The 15,731-nt window shown below is 35.0% G+C and overlaps 2 protein-coding genes across 4 annotated transcripts; both read right to left on the bottom strand.

Moving 5' to 3' along the window:
- Positions 1-6,907: 6,907 nt before the first annotated feature.
- LOC111778202 (uncharacterized) lies at positions 6,908-9,301 on the bottom strand. The gene is made up of 4 exons (XM_023657891.2): positions 9,165-9,301; positions 8,923-9,040; positions 8,682-8,834; positions 6,908-7,693 (listed from the first exon to the last, which is right to left on the bottom strand). Exons 1-4 carry the CDS (start codon positions 9,170-9,172, stop codon positions 7,505-7,507), a joined length of 468 nt encoding a protein of 155 aa, XP_023513659.2. The 5' UTR covers positions 9,173-9,301; the 3' UTR covers positions 6,908-7,504.
- Positions 9,302-10,559: 1,258 nt separating this feature from the next.
- LOC111779415 (VAN3-binding protein) lies at positions 10,560-14,374 on the bottom strand. Of its 3 annotated transcripts, none has more exons than XM_023659587.2 (7): positions 13,924-14,373; positions 13,283-13,408; positions 12,405-12,822; positions 12,097-12,324; positions 11,966-12,015; positions 11,284-11,341; positions 10,560-11,089 (listed from the first exon to the last, which is right to left on the bottom strand). In XM_023659587.2, exons 1-7 carry the CDS (start codon positions 14,263-14,265, stop codon positions 10,875-10,877), a joined length of 1,437 nt encoding a protein of 478 aa, XP_023515355.2. In that variant the 5' UTR covers positions 14,266-14,373; the 3' UTR covers positions 10,560-10,874. The 3 variants fall into 3 exon arrangements, with proteins under 3 accessions (XP_023515355.2, XP_086974980.1, XP_086974979.1); XM_087118854.1 differs by lacking the exon at positions 13,924-14,373 and adding an exon at positions 13,521-13,774; XM_087118853.1 differs by lacking the exon at positions 10,560-11,089 and having other exon boundaries at positions 11,276-11,341; positions 13,924-14,374.
- Positions 14,375-15,731: the final 1,357 nt, after the last annotated feature.

The following is a 15,731-nucleotide window of genomic DNA, read 5'->3' as shown; positions in this document are numbered from 1 at the left end:
TTAGCAGCTTGATCATATGAAACCAGATGTGAGACGTTTCTGGGTCTGTCAATGCTTGGAGTCAATAACTTTATACGAGGAATTACTTAACTCAACCATTTGTTGTTGTTACTCTTAAGTTTCCTATTGAAGTCATATCCCGTAGAGTTACTCAAATTGGATCCGTTATCGATTTATAGGTTTTGTCGTAAACCCAATTGTGGGACATTTTCTATTTTTTACAGAAATATGTGAGTGAGAATAGAACATGCACAAAAACGTATAATTTTCACACGGAAGAATAAATAAATAATTAAAATTTTAAAAATTTTAAAAATTTTATTAGATAAATAAACATAAAGAAGTAAATTTATAATTTATTGAAATGAAATAGTGCATTAATAATGGGAAATTAAAGAGTAAAAAAGTGAAAATTTATTTAAAGGTTATTAAAATGGACAGAGAGGTACACCTTTTTCTGACACCTGCTGAGTATGCGTTAAATGAAAATTGAAAAAAAAAAAGAAAAAAAGAGAGACTATTTGGATAATTGCAATTAATTATTTTTTTCTGTTTATAGAACACAAAATTCAAAGTTTCACAATTTACTCTATTTAGATAGTTGCAATTAATTATTTTACACAAACTTTTTTTTTTATGAAACTCAAAATTTTAAATTTCACAATTAACTTATTACCTTTAATTATATGTGGTATTATCGAGAGATTCTTACGCTAATTTTTTTATATTAAAGTTTCGATTTTAAGAATAAAAGTTTGTTTTTAGTATTTTAAATATATTTGTAAATGTAGATAAATAAATTTAAAATATAAAACTAAAACAGGGTTAGGTCATTTCGAGAAAAGCGAATCACTTCTGATAAAAGAGGATGAACTTCAGAAGAATGATTTAGAGTTTTTCAGAGTGGAGCCATGTAGCATCAGACACGAGATAGATCGTTCAACAAACAAAAACCGTGCATGAGACTTTCATCTCGCACGACTCCTAAGCTTACTCGAATATAGGAGGCATCCTTCTACTCTAGCAAATCCTTGTACCAGTTATCGTGCCTACGGTAAACACTGAAATAAAAACTTACAGATTAAAGTAGTATTTATAAGTTAAATTTTTGAAGAACAAATATGACCAATATTTGCTAGTGAGTTCGAACAATATCTTGTCTTTTATAATATTATATCACATACGTGAGATAAAATAACTGGTATTATTTGAAATCAACTTAATATTTGATATGCACCGACATTATTTTTTATCAAATAAATTTAGATTTCAAACACGACAAAAGTGATTGAAAAAATTATGCCTGTTCATGTCATAGGTCGAGTCGAGCTATTTTTTACCACTTTTTATTTTAGAATTAACATTATCCATTTTCTTATTTTGACTTAATAAAATTACAACTAATATATCTATAATTATTATCTCATCTATTTAATATAAAAAATTTATTGATATTATTAATTAATTTATATTTATTTTATTATTTGCCGGATAAATGAGAGAAACTACTCATTAATTGCTCTAATTTGTCGTTAGTTAATTAATTATCTTATCTAATTATATTAATCCAATAATTTAGATTATTTTTTTAAATTAATTGCTCTAATTAGGTTGATTTTAAATTATTGTAATATAAATTTAATGCTAGTTGATAAAAAGTAAAAAAAAAAAAAAAAGAAATTAGATAGAAAATTCATAGTTGAAACTTTTATTTTAAAAAAATATTGAATTTAATACTTAATATTTGTATACAATTTTAATTTTATTTGGTTATACTAAAAAAAACACTCAAATAAATTTTTTAACAATTTTTTTTTAATTTTATTAGTTCATAAATATCTTAGTTACATTTATACTCATATTTTAAATATTCTATTGAAACCCCACAATATAAAAAAAGTAGTCCCCAAGCATTATCTCAAAACAAAACAAAAGTAATATATTTTTAAAATAATAATAATAATAATAAATATTTTTATTAATATGTTATATTTATAATTTTGGAATGAATATTCAAATTATCAATATTTTCTTGGATATTTCGATCCGAATAAAACTTTTACCTCAATATATTATTATTAAATTGTTGCCCTAAAAAAATTAGGTAAAAAATAGTGTCAAAAGCTTGTAAATAGTAAATACTACATCTTTACCTCTCACTGAACCAAACTTTGGAAGTTTGCAAATTTGGGCAATCCCTATTGGTTGGCTTATAGGCCACACTCACCAAACCGTCTAAGGCTAAATGGTAAAATTGGTCCATAAAATTCTTACCCTAATTTATCTTCATATTCTGTTATTGCAACCAAATCATCAATATCATATCTAAGATTCAAATCGAAATTTGGAATCTAGATCCGACACTTAACGATCTCGACATTTCTCTACATCCCCTGCGACATGAATATGTCACTTACTCTTCGTTTCTAAGAGGGAAAACAATCCCCAAAGACCAACACGAGTCATTTCAATATATTTTGTTATCACTCATATGCATCCTAAAATTTTCTGCAAGAGGTCACCAAAACATAAAATTGCTCCAAACAAACTACGCTTAACCATAGAATTTCTATGATTATTGAAAAACAAGGAAGACCCTATTGGTATAGGTAGTAACTTTCAATTCTTTTAAATCATATTAACCATCTTATTCTCAAGATTGCTCTCATTCGAATTAGTCTCGATTTATAATAACTTTTTTAAAAATTACAGTTGCAAAATATAGTCGTCTCCAATGATCGGGATTCAAATTCTATATGTTTTTCAACAACCATATGATCTAACAAATTTTAAAAAATGATTTATTTGACTAATAAGTTTGTTAATATAAAATTGTCAGTTACATGGTTGGAGCGATTCAAATAATAACGTGTGAGAGATTCGATGAATGATTCAATAATGGTGTGGAGGATGAGGAGAGTGGGGTCATTTGGATTCAGATGTTTGTCTCAACCCCTTCTCTCCTTCCCTATTCCTCCACAGTCTTCTGCATATTTTCCTCCATCTATCCCTAAAATACCCTCCTACTTCTCCAAATATTACCATTATGGCACTCCCCTGAATTCCTTTTTCATACCATACCCCTCGTATTTGCTTAATTTATACTTTCACCCCCCCGATTCCTTCAAATTATTTCTTGGGATTGATGGGTCCGCTGGATTGCCTTCCATACCAGTAAATAAGAATTTTATGGAGATCCAAACCTCTCTATTTTAATTTTAAAAGAATTAATTAATTAAACAAGAATAAAAAAATCCCACTGACTTAAGACTTTCCATAGAAAATTTTAATTCCAAAAAGACCCCTACTCTTTAAAAATCTTTATGTTTTTTCCTCCTTTGACCACAAAACACAAAGAAAAGAGAGAAATTTGTACATGGATTGAGATATGACAGCTCTCTGTTTTTTCTCGTTTTTCGTTTCGATTTTATGACCTTACTCCACTTCACTTCCTCCCCCATTTCTGGCCGGCGATGGCCGTAGTCCTCCTCCATCACCACCATAACCACCACCGTCGCCGCCGTCTTCCTACCCTTTTTCTCTTTGCCGTCGTTCTCCTCCTCCTCGCCTCCGCCATTGCCGCCCGCCCCACCCCTATCAGTAAGTTTTTTAAAAAAAGAGAATTCATTTCCAATTCTTTCTTCTCAACCCCATCTCTCAATTCCTCTAATTAACCCATGTTTGGGGTTTGTTTGTGGTTTTCTTTTGGAACAACAGAGGAAACACAGTTGCTGACCGGAGGAGAGGAGCGAGTTGTGACACGGCGGAGACTCAGCGGGCCAGGGTCATCACCTCCTACTTGTAGATCGAAGTGCGGCAGTTGCACGCCCTGCACGGCGGTGCACGTGCCAATTCACCCAGGACTGAGTTTACCATTAGAATATTACCCAGAAGCTTGGCGGTGCAAATGCGGCAACTCGCTTTATATGCCATGAAATCTTAGGGAAGCTCTGTCACAAAACACTCTACTCTTTATTCCTTTCTTCTTCTTCTTCTTCCTCTTTGTCAAATATATTCCGCTTGATTTTTATGCCAATCTTGGTCACTTCAATGGAGGATTTTATGATTTCTTTTTTGGGTTTCATAATGTCTATAGGGTACGGTCTTATCAAAACTCCAAATCGTTCATTGATTTTTGTTTCGCTGCGTTGGGAAAGTAATTTAATGACCTTTGGAAATACAATAGTTTTTCTTTTTCTTATTACACTTTTCCCTTTCACATTAGACTAAAGAACCAATTTTTACTCATCATTCAAAAATTTTCACTTTTCTCTCCGTATTTTTTTACATAATATGTACATAATGGCCTTTGTTAGTTATTAATGGGTGGAAAGTTTTTTGCTTCACATTTCGAAAAGGAGATTGGGGAACAGCATTCCATGTGAAGGGGAGGAATAAATATAGGTTAGCACATTACTATAATTAGGGTAGTAAGAGTTAAGTGGCCAAAAGGCTAGGAAGAAGGAACGCAAAATATAAGATCCTGGTCGTCTAGGGAGAGGGATGAGTGTCCTCATGGATTATGAGATCCCTATTCGCTTGGAGATGAGGAACGAAACATTCTTTATAAGCGTGTGGAAACCTCTCCCTAACAGAGGTATTTTAAAAATCTTGAGAGAAGCTCAAAAGGAAAAGTTTAAAGAAGATAATATCTACTCGTGGTGGGCTCAAAAGGAAAGTAGATGAAGAGAAACTAGGATGGAAGAACCTAAATCCCGGGCTCAAAAGGAAAGTAGATGAAGAGAAACTAGGATGGAAGAACCTAAATCCCGACCTCTTGGTCAATGAATTTTAACCAATTGAACTATGTTTAGATGGACAAATACTTCGGATTTTGTTAGTTTAAAAGGTATGTTTCACGATTTTTTTACCCAAATAACATGTTTGGTTTGGTGTAATATTCCAATCACTTTTTCTTTCTCAAAAGTGAATGAAATTCAATCTCTTTCATCCCCTTTCCCTCTCTCCAGAGTTGATAGACAATGTTCAGAAGACCCTCTATTATTATCTCCATTGAAAACTTGACCTTTTCTTCCCCTTTTACTCTACTTTTTCTATAAAAATTCTTCTAGGATTAGGGTTCAAGGGTATCTCCAAGTAAAGAATATTTCACAGTCCAAAACACCTCTGATAAAGATGGAGGATTTTGTTTGAGACTTTATGATAGTTTCCTATTGTAATCCTCAGAGTATGGAACATTGAAATCACTATTCACAAACTCATAATTTCAGATACAACAATATATGCTCTTAAAGCTTCTTCGAAACAGAAAAGAGTGAACAAATCTTTAACCTAAACAAAATTCACAAACACGAAAAGAAATTGACATCGACACTGACTTAGTTCAAACTCGTAAATCTAGAAAGAACATAGCTTTGACCTAATTCCAGAATTGGAATTTAAAAGATACAAAGGAGGGTAAATTAAATTTAACTTAATTTACCAAAGAAAGAAAAACATGTGAGCAGTGGACTAGAAATTATAACGTATGGTACGATGCCAAAAGAGGGGACTCTAAACAAACAAAAGTGTTCATAATTTTGTGACCTAATTCCAGAATTGCCCTTGTAGAAATGTCTATATTACTTGGTTTAGAAATTTATTTTATTATATATATTATCAACAACCCAGTTTTCTCCCCCTCGTGCATGTGCCAGTATTGGGCCAAAAATTTTCAGCTCCCACGTGGGGCCATTCCCACTGCTGTCACCCTATTTTATATACATGTATTTTACGTACAATTTCTTTAAAAAAGGCAAAAAAAATTACAAAATAAAAATAAATAATTATATAAAAATTGGGGTCCGGAGAGTTTTGAATGGTCCATTCTCTCCCATTCAAATTATATTTCATTTGAGACAAAACCCCAAAATTTATTAGATCCGTCTAATTTAAAATTGAATTCGAGTTTATAATTTACTTTATTTTGTAGAGAAGAGGATGGTGAATGTGTAATGTAGGTGGGGAGAGACAGGTTGAAAAAGAAGATGTGAAAGGTGGGGGCCATTACCCCATTCCTCTCGCCATCTTCATTTGGTTTTAGTTCTCAGATGGGTCAAAAAAAAAAAAAAAAAAAAAAAAAAAAGAGGAAAGGGGCTTATTTTGGTGAATTGATGGTTGATTTGATGGAGAGGTTTGGAAGGAAGGAGGGTGGGTGTTGCAGAGTTTTGGTGGTGCAGTCGATACCAAACACCATCCCATTCCCATCTCTAAATTTTCATCCCTCACAATTATCTACCCTTTCTATGGACAATTTTCAGACACTTTCGTAGCCTTTTCTTTTTCACCAGACAAATGTGTTCTGAGTTCCTCAAAGAAAATTCTCCAAATCACTGCAACTTCAAAAGTAAACAACCGATGATTTGTCTGGCTTTTGTGTTTATACTATTAATTTGAAAGTGTAAGATCCTACATCAGTTGAAGAGGAGAACGAAGTATTTCTTATAAGGGTGTGAAAAACTCCCCTAGCAGACGCGTTTTAAAAGAGGTTGACTACAAAACGTAACGGACTAAAACGGACAATATCTACTAGCGGTGGGCTTAGGCTGTTACAAATGGTATCATAGCCAGACATCGGACGATGTGCCAGCGAAGACGTTGGCCCCTATGGGAGGTGGATTGTGAGATCCCACATCGTTTGGAGTAGGGAACGGGACATTCCTTATAAGGGTGTGGAAACCTCTCCCCAACATAGTATTTTAAAACTGTGAGGCTGATGATGATACGTAAAGGAACAAAGTGGACTGTAACAAAAAGTAAAACTACTTTCAATGACTTCTGGATCAAGAGTATATACCCAAACTAATTGGTATATGTTCAGAATGCCAACTACTGTGTAAGATGTGTTCTGGCTTTCATTTTTTTTACTACTAAAACGAAACAAAAATCAATCATGGACTATAATCTCAAAAGAAGCTCAGCAACAAATCTAGAATTGTAATTTAATCAAAAAATTCATATCATTATATGGGGAAGAGGGAAAGAAAAGAGAATATGAAGTATAGGGGGTCTGATGCATAAGATAATATCTAGTATGTATGATATGACGCTAAAATTATGAGAGTATGTAATGTTGCTGTCAGTAATTCAGTGTCGGGAGCATGTGCTGCTTCTGCTGTTGCTTTGTAAGGAGATGGGGAGTACCCTAGGGAAAAGAAAATCTCGGCTTCTTCTTCCATGTCTAAAATATTAGGGTATATTTAACAAACAGAAGAATAGTGATGAAAAGAAGCCCAGCTATTTTCGTTGTTTACCACTCAAAAGCTTTCTTTAACTTTGATTTCTCATTCTATTTTTGGGAACTGTCCCTCTCAGTTTCTATCTTTTTCACCTAAAACCCTTGTCTACACATTATGAATAGTCGAGTTAAGGCTTGAAGATGCAGTACAGAGCCATGTCTTTTTGGGTTTATCGTTTACAGGCCAACCTTGTGGAAGCTCTTTTTGAACTGAGGCAGCAAATTTAGGCTTAATCTACAGACATTCGCCTAAGTTTTGAAATGGGTTCAAGTTGTTACCATGGTTTCTTCATCGGCACCCCCAACTCCTTCCTCCTTCTCCATGGCTTCGGCCTCTTTACATTCCTTTGGAGCTACTTCGGATGTTGATTGAGGTGCGGGGAACACCTGTTCCACCATCTCCGTAAGCTCTTGAATTCCATCATCTCCCATACGAACATCACTTTCTTCTATAATCTAGAAACAAAAGGAATTAACCCCAATTAATCTGCATCTCAATCCAACCACTTATCCAAATGTTTTCATTTCCTTCGTCCAGGTTCTTACATGAACACCAAAACAAAGCATCCCAGCAGAGGAAAAGAATCATGATCAAACAAAACACAAGAAGACGAGAATTTGGTTTGGGATCTATTTGAAAAACAACCTTACTTTCCAAGAATGGCCCAGTAGTAGTTGACAAGAGTTTAGAATGTTTGAACATATATTTAAGTCTCAAGAACAAAACTTAACAACTAAAAAAGCTCTTTTTGTCTTCCGGATCAAGACTTGAGGTGGGCAAAACCTCTTGGAGATGTAATCGAATGGGCCATAAGTATAATACAAGAAGCAGAACATTTGTACTCAGAGGTAAGAATTTTAGCATAATTGATTAAGATCACCCCCAAGTATTTACAGAACTACAGACTAGACTATTTGTGAATGAGTAGAACTTTTGTCCAAAAAAGCAGAATGCTGTATAAGGAATCCTTCCGACCACCCCCAAGTCTTTACAGAACTTCAGACTAATTGATTGAGATCTACAGTTGAATTTTAGCTACAATTTCTGACATCTACTTCGATCAAGTTCTCAATACTCAGACAAATGTGCTCCATAGCTAGAGGAATCTTAAGCTTTTATAATGTCAACAGAGAAGTGAAAAGCAACCAAGACTACGTAAATCTGTTCTAAACATTAAAAATGCAAAAAGAAGGCGTCATATGAACATGGCTGAAATAGTATATCTCATCAGTCCTCTAAAATTTCTACAGGAATTCACAGCTCCTCGACTTCTTAAACGTAGGTTCTTCAAGAAAAAGTTGGAAGGCACAAATTAAAAGAAAAGGCCTCATTCACATATGGGAAAATCGAAGATGAGTTTAGAACAGAGACCACATACAAAAAACATAGCATAAAGTATGAAGAATTCATGTAGTGAAAGGAGGAAAGAGCGGGAGAAATTACCGGAAATATCTCAACCGGAGTAATCGGCCGCAAGTTAACGATATTCAGAATTTCAGCTTTCGCTAGATCATACTTTTTGGACTTGTCAACAAACTCAAGAATAGCTTCTCTTGTTTGATAAGAAGCAGGAGTTTGATTCAAATAATCATAAACCTAAAAACAAAAACAAAAAAAGATCCGATCGAAACTTACAACATAAAAACTCGTAGGCCAGCATAGAAGAAGGAAATAGAAATATAACCTTGTACTCGGATGGTACCACTTTCGCAAGAACCCTAGTGGGATCCTTAGCTGCTCCCTTTGATCTTAGAAAGTCGAGAACCTCGAAATTAGTAAGAGGGCCTGCGTTTGCCTCTAATCTGCAAACGACAGTTCCGATCAAACTGTTAGCGACAGTAAATTGAAACCTCTGTTCAATCGCAGAATCAAGTAGTTGGAACAAGATTGCGAAAATTACAGAAAGAGTGAAGATTCAGAGCATACATTTTCATTGAGAGGAAGCTTCAGAATTTGGCCGGAACCAGAAACCCCTCGACGACGGCGACAAAAACCCTTCGTCGAGCCCAAATCGCCAATTACCGAACAAATCCCAATTGTATGCCTGGGCTTTGAAAATTGACGATTGGGCTTTTGCTTGAAATTTCGGCCCTTTTGGATTTTTATGTGCCAGCCCAATAAGAGCCATGTAATTTTGCTCAATAATAAATTTATTATATTTGGAATAACTCGAGAGAAAAAAGAAAAAAAAAAAACAAAATTAATTTATTTTTAATAAAACCATCAATTTTAACATAAATTGGTAAAAAAATTTCAAAAACTCATTCATTTCGACCAAATTTTAAATTTGGTTTTATTTACTTATCCACCAAGAAAGTTAACACTAAAAATTTAAGAATTTATAATAATTTATAATATTTAGGAAAAATATTAATTATATTTTTGTTTATTTGTAAGTCGTGAAAATTTGAGTTTGAATTTGAAAATAAATATTAATGTGCAATACATTCTTCTCATAAGAGGTATTGGGCCTTCCTTATTGGGCTTATTTCACCTCCTCCTTATTGGGCCTTCTTTATTGGGCTTCCTTCAACTCCTCCTTATTGGGCCTGTTCTTTTTTGTTTTTTTGTTGTAGTGTTTGTGTTCTAATTATTGTTTTTGTTTGTTAATTATTAATACTATTTATTTTCATAGATTCTATACAAAATATATATATCCTAAATACAAATTTAAAATAATTTTATAATTTCTCTCTCCTGCATTCAAAAATTTAAAAGTTTAACACTTTTTAAGAAGATTTAATAAAGATTTAATGTATAAATAGACACAATTTTTTAAGAGTAAAAAAATCAAACTTATTCTTTGTTTCTTAAAAGTGAAAACTATCCTTACATACTAACACGATTTCTTTGAACCCGCTTTGTCCTCACTTACATACTATTCTCAGAGACCAACCTACTCTATTCTCAGTCACATGCATCTCAGAAAAATTCATAGCAGATCGCCCAACATAGAATTGCTCTAAATAAAACACGTTTAACCATAGAATTCATTATTAAACCACCGAAAAGGAAGGTGTACCTTGTTGGATGATGAAAATCCCACATCGGCTAATTTAGCATGGGTTTATAAACAAAGAATACTAACTCCATTCGATTCTATTAAGTTTTTTTAGTCACCCTATCCTCAATATTCCTCTCATTTAGACGTGAACTCCATTCATTTAAGCATTCCTTCTTTATTGGAGTGTTATGTAAATTATCCTTAAAAAACAAGTTTAAAAATGTAAACAAATGATTGGAAGACAAACAGGAAGACAATGATTATCCCCAACATAAGCAAGAACCTTAAACAACAAGAAAAATAAAAAAATAAAAAAGGAAAAAAAGAAGGAGCATCTTGCTTTTATCTTCATTGTTATTGGTAGTAGTGGGGGTTTGTATTATATTCCTCTTGACTGCCTCACTCCAAGCTTACCCCTTTTGATTCCCAACACACCAACAAACCAAGACATCTAAAACCCCTAAAACTTGACTCACATGGACTCACTTTCATTCAAATTCCCTCACTTTACCCTCAAAATTCAACCATATCATTAAACACACAGACCCCATTTCCATAACCCTTTTCCTTTTCCTTTTCCTTTTCCTTTTCCTTTTCCTTTTCCTTTTCCTACCTTTAATCTATACCTCTTTTTACATTACTCTGTCTCCTCTCTTCTCCGCTGCCATCGCTAGCAGCCGAGACACGCCTTGAGTCCATATCTCGTACTCTCGTACGTTCTTGCATTCGAATTCGACGACGCCCCGCAGGATGGTCTTCAGGCCGAAGTAGCGACGGTGTTCTCCTCCCTCGAGAAGGTGGCGACCGGGCCAGGCGGGCATGTTTTTTATTACCTCCAACACGATATCTGAGAAGGGTGAAAAAGAAAAAGGGGCAGGGTTAAAGAGAGATCAAAGAGGCCCCTCCATTATGAACTTCTTTATTCTTGGTTTGCTTTATAGTATGTCACATTGTGTAAACCTTTCATCAATCCCCAAATCGAAGACCCACATCCATTTCTGTTCAAATTATTACAGAAAAGACAAGACTATTCTCACTTACTCTTTTTCTTTTTTGTTATGGTCCCAGCTACGTGCCTGCTCTTCATCTTCAACATAACCTGCACAAAACAACCTCAATAAACCACCTCGAGGCTAGTTGCTTCTTCTACAATATCATTCTGAGATCCCGAGAACTAAGCATTCTTTATAAGGGTGTGGAAACTTCCCCCTAACACATGCATTTTGAGCGGAACCCAAGAGGGAAAGCTCAAAGAAAACAATATCTCCTAGTAATGGGTTTGAGCTATTACAAATGGTATCAGTGCCAAACACCGGACAATGTGTCAGTGAAGAGGCTGAGCTTCGAAAGGGGGTGGACATGAGGCGGTATAACAGCAAGGACACTAGACCCCAACAAGGGGTGGATTGGGGGATCCCACGTCAATTGGAGAAGGAAAAGAGTGTCAGCAAGGACGTTAGGCCCTGAAGGGGGTCCATATAGATTAGGGAGGAGAACGAAACATTCTTTCTAAGGGTGTGGAAATCTCTCGCTATCAGACACGTTTTAAAATACTTGAGGGAAGCCCGAAAGGAGCTGTTACAATCATTCTGTGCTAAACTTTATATCTTCAACAGGGTTCACATCCCAAGACAAAAGGCTGAACTAGAGTACTGAATGATTAACAGATCAAGTTGCAGATTAGAAAACTAAAACAAATCGAAGTCTCTTTAAGGCTTTTTACCTGATTCATTCCGTTAATGTATACAGAGACTATTTTCCAGTGTAGATCACCTGCAAATCAACAATAACTAAGACTCCACTTTGATTCTGATCAAACCCCTCAAACACGAACACGGAGATTAAAGATCATACCTTCACGAGTACGTTTCAGAAGCTCGCAGCCTCGAGCGAGAAACTCTCGGCTGCAAATGCCTAAGAAATTCTCTTCAGGGTGGACAAGTTCACCACTGAAACTACTGTTGGAGTTGCCAATGCTGCCATTCTCAGCAACTCCCATACCTTTATCTACTGGAATCACTGCTGCTATGTTCCACACTTCCTTCAACGCTCTCGCTTTAAGCGTCGCCGCCCCACGTAACGCTGAATCAAAACAGGAAGCTTCATGTTAATAAACGTTGGAATCAAGAATCAAAACCATGAAGTATTGAGCTATACACTACCAGTAGCTGCAGCTGCAGTTAGTGTCATGATATCACCAGCTGACTTGACATTAACAGCATTACTCAAGACTGATGCAAGGTGATCGCGTTCAGCACCCATTACTTCAGCTGCCTCAACGCATTGAGCAGCAACCAACGTTGCAGCGGAGGCAACAGCCATGTCAGTTTTAGCTTTATGTTCGTCTTTGCTAGAACCAGAAGAAGCTGCAGTGGCTGCAGCAATAGCAGCAATGGCTGCAGCTACACCAGCAACAGAAATAGCAGCATGAAGCTGAGCATTCTGAGCTCTTGTTTCTTCCTTCTTCTTCTCTTTCCTGTCCTTTAGCCATCTCCCAACAGTTTTTCCACCGCCGGCAGTGGTGGCACCGCCACTGGCAGTAACTCTGTACTGGTTTACAGGGATGTTTGAACGGCCACACTGCAGAGATAAATTACAGATGGGACATCGATCGAAATGGATGACAAGAACTTAGATATGTGTCAATTTATGGGGTCCATATATCAATAAATGCCCCAAAGTGGAGACACCCATTCAAGAATTCGATTCAAATTAACATATAAACCACTCGCCGGAAATGGAAATAATCCGGCAATTCGCCGACGGGAGGAAATTACAGAAACCCCATCAGAAACAGAGGCAAAATTATGAAAATCAACACCCAATGAGCAAGAATTGTCAAAAAAAAAAAAAAAAAAAAAAGAACATCGATTACTGTGAAAGCTGAATATGGTCTGTAATCAAAGGAAGAACACTATAATATGACCGAAAGAGAAGAAATAAACAGACAAAAAAGAAGAGACAACAGAGCCGGCCTGAATCTTGGTGTCAGAATCGGCAGACCCAATATTCAAAAAAACGCCGGCGACAGAATACTAACCTTAACGTCATCGATCTCCGAAGGAGAGACAGGTGGACTGTCGGTTAATGAACCACAACTTTGTGCGCCATTGAGAGGGCCACTGCTGTGAGACAGTCTGCCAGAAGTTCGCGGCGAAACCTCTTGCTGCCATTGAGTAAAGAAAAGGAACAGATCATTAATGGCGGAAACGTAGAAATCACGAAAGGATAAATGCAGCCATGAAAATGGGTCGGAAATTGTAATGAATCGTTCTTACAATTAACCTCGAAAACACCATTTACGTTCTCGATGGTCGATTTGTAGTTGAAGAAGAACAATGAAAGGGGAAAAAATTGAAGACCCAATTCAAAATACAGAACCCCAGAGGATTAAATGCACTAGAATTGGATTAAAAAGAAACAAACAACAGGAATTCAGCACAAAAAAGTGGGATGTACGCTGCGTGAGACAAAAGTTGGGGGAAATAAGAGAAATCAGAAGTATGTTTTTATTAGTAGATAAAGCCAGAGAGAAAATGGGAGGGAGAACCAAAAACAAAAGTATAAGCAAAGTTCCAATCAATTTGAATCCATCCAAAACATGAAACAAAAATAAAGCAAATCCCATTATTTGTCCATACATGCTCTGCTAAAACAAAAACTCTGCTCCACCAAACTTACCGACTGTGACATAATCCGTTCCATCACCATCTGCGACGTTTCAGATGAAGCAAATGAAAATGGGTTTCCAGCAAAAGGGGTAATCTCTTCAAGTTCGCCGGTTAAATCCTCCAAAATGATGCCGGCACCGCCAGCAGCGGTGAAGCCATTTCCGGCAGTGGGGTGCTTAGAAAGAGTCAAACGAGGAGGGGCGAGGGCTTTGGAGACCTCGAGAGCAGAGACGCTCCAAGAACGGGAGAGGAACTCCATGGGCTCTAATGGGGTGTCCGGCGGACGGTAGACGGAGGAGGAATGAGACGGTGGCGGCTCGAATCGCCAAGGCTCTGTAGCTGTTTTTTCCATGATCGTCGGAAGCAAGTGAATCGGAATGGCTGTGTGCAGTGCAGAGAGTGGAGATGGAATTAGTGAGAGAAAGAGAAACGGAGCTGAAAAAACGATGAGTTGAACCTCTTGGAGCTTTATTTGAAGCTCAGTAAAAATAAAAATAAAAATAAAAACAATTTATTATATTTTATTTCTAATTGTAAATAATTTCTTAATTTTTTTCTAATTTATTACAGAATTTTTAAGATATCTAATCACATGGAAAGGCCCATTTAAGCATATTTTCTATTTTATTTTCTTAAATTAAGATAGCAATTAAACTCAATGTAAAAATTAATTTTTAAAAAAATTAGTGTAATAAAAATAAAGTTAAATTATAACAATTTAATAATTATAAAAACAATCTTTATAAAGGATTTATTTACATAAATTAGAGGTGGATTTTTGCAATTTTCTTTTAATAAATATAAATATTCAGACGTATTATTAATTAAAAGGTCAATATTTGAATTTTAAAATATTAATTATTTAATATATATATATATATATATATATATATATATATTAATTGCGATGAGATATGGAGCAGAGGGGTTTTAGTGAAAGCAAAGAATTGTTTGGACAAAAACGGAAAACATACCGTGAGAGTGAAGAAGAGAGTCCAGTCAGCAACCAAATACGCACTGGCCAATCACCGTGTTCACTACTTTTTATACCATTTCACACGTGTCCCTCTCTCGTTGGCTGTTTTTTTAATCCTCGAGGCTAAATTTGGTATTTCCTCTCTTTTAACTTTCACCCCCAAAAACTTTAAGCTTATTTAATTTAGTTATTTATTTTAAAAAATTAAATTTATAAATGCTATTTTATTTATTGCGAACTAAAACTAAATTTTTCTCCTTTTATCATTATTACTATATTTATTTATTTTTTATTTTCATTTTGTTTAAGGAAGCTTTGGATGCTCTATAAAGGACGAGAGCGTAATGGATAATTCAAATTATTTCGTATCAAATCAAATGTAGCATTTAATAATTCAACTTTGTATGCTTCATTAAAAACAACACAAATAAAATCATATATATATATATATATATATATATATATAGATTCAAAATTAAAGCTCGTCTTAAATCAATATCACCGAAATTTGCATCCAACTCACAAGATTTTACTTTAAAAAAAATCTGATATCAACCGTGATGATATTTTACGAACTAATTTTCAAGTTAATGTAAGACATTACTTACACTAGTTGTTTCGAAACTATAACAGAGAGTTTAAAGATCGAACTAAGATTTTTTATGAATAGCACGAAAAGTGAAGGAACAGTGTACGAGTCCAATAATGAAAGTTTCAAAAAAATAGTGTCTTATTCAACGGAGCTATTGAGTGATATTACAATTCACTAAGAGATACAAAGCGATGAGCGTTCTCATATCGGGATAGGTGTGAGGTTGTTTGTCAAAAAATAAATGATCCCT

Source organism: Cucurbita pepo, chromosome 17 (assembly GCF_057944985.1).
Source record: "Cucurbita pepo subsp. pepo isolate OVF chromosome 17, ASM5794498v1, whole genome shotgun sequence".
In the NCBI taxonomy this organism is placed as follows: domain Eukaryota; kingdom Viridiplantae; phylum Streptophyta; class Magnoliopsida; order Cucurbitales; family Cucurbitaceae; genus Cucurbita; species Cucurbita pepo.
This window is presented reverse-complemented; position numbering and strand designations above follow the sequence as displayed.

Coding starts and splice junctions, on each gene's coding strand:
- LOC111779415 (XM_023659587.2), bottom strand. CDS start 14,265: ATGGAAAAAACAGCTACAGAGCCTTGGCGATTCGAGCCGCCACCGTCT. Junction 12,016..12,096: donor TCTGAAACGTACTCGTGAAG/GTATGATCTTTA, acceptor GTTGATTTGCAG/GTGATCTACACTGGAAAATA. Junction 11,090..11,283: donor CATAACAAAAAAGAAAAAGA/GTAAGTGAGAAT, acceptor CACCCTTCTCAG/ATATCGTGTTGGAGGTAATA.
- LOC111778202 (XM_023657891.2), bottom strand. Junction 8,835..8,922: donor TGGTACCATCCGAGTACAAG/GTTATATTTCTA, acceptor TTTTGTTTTTAG/GTTTATGATTATTTGAATCA. Junction 7,694..8,681: donor CTCCGGTTGAGATATTTCCG/GTAATTTCTCCC, acceptor TTTTGTTTCTAG/ATTATAGAAGAAAGTGATGT.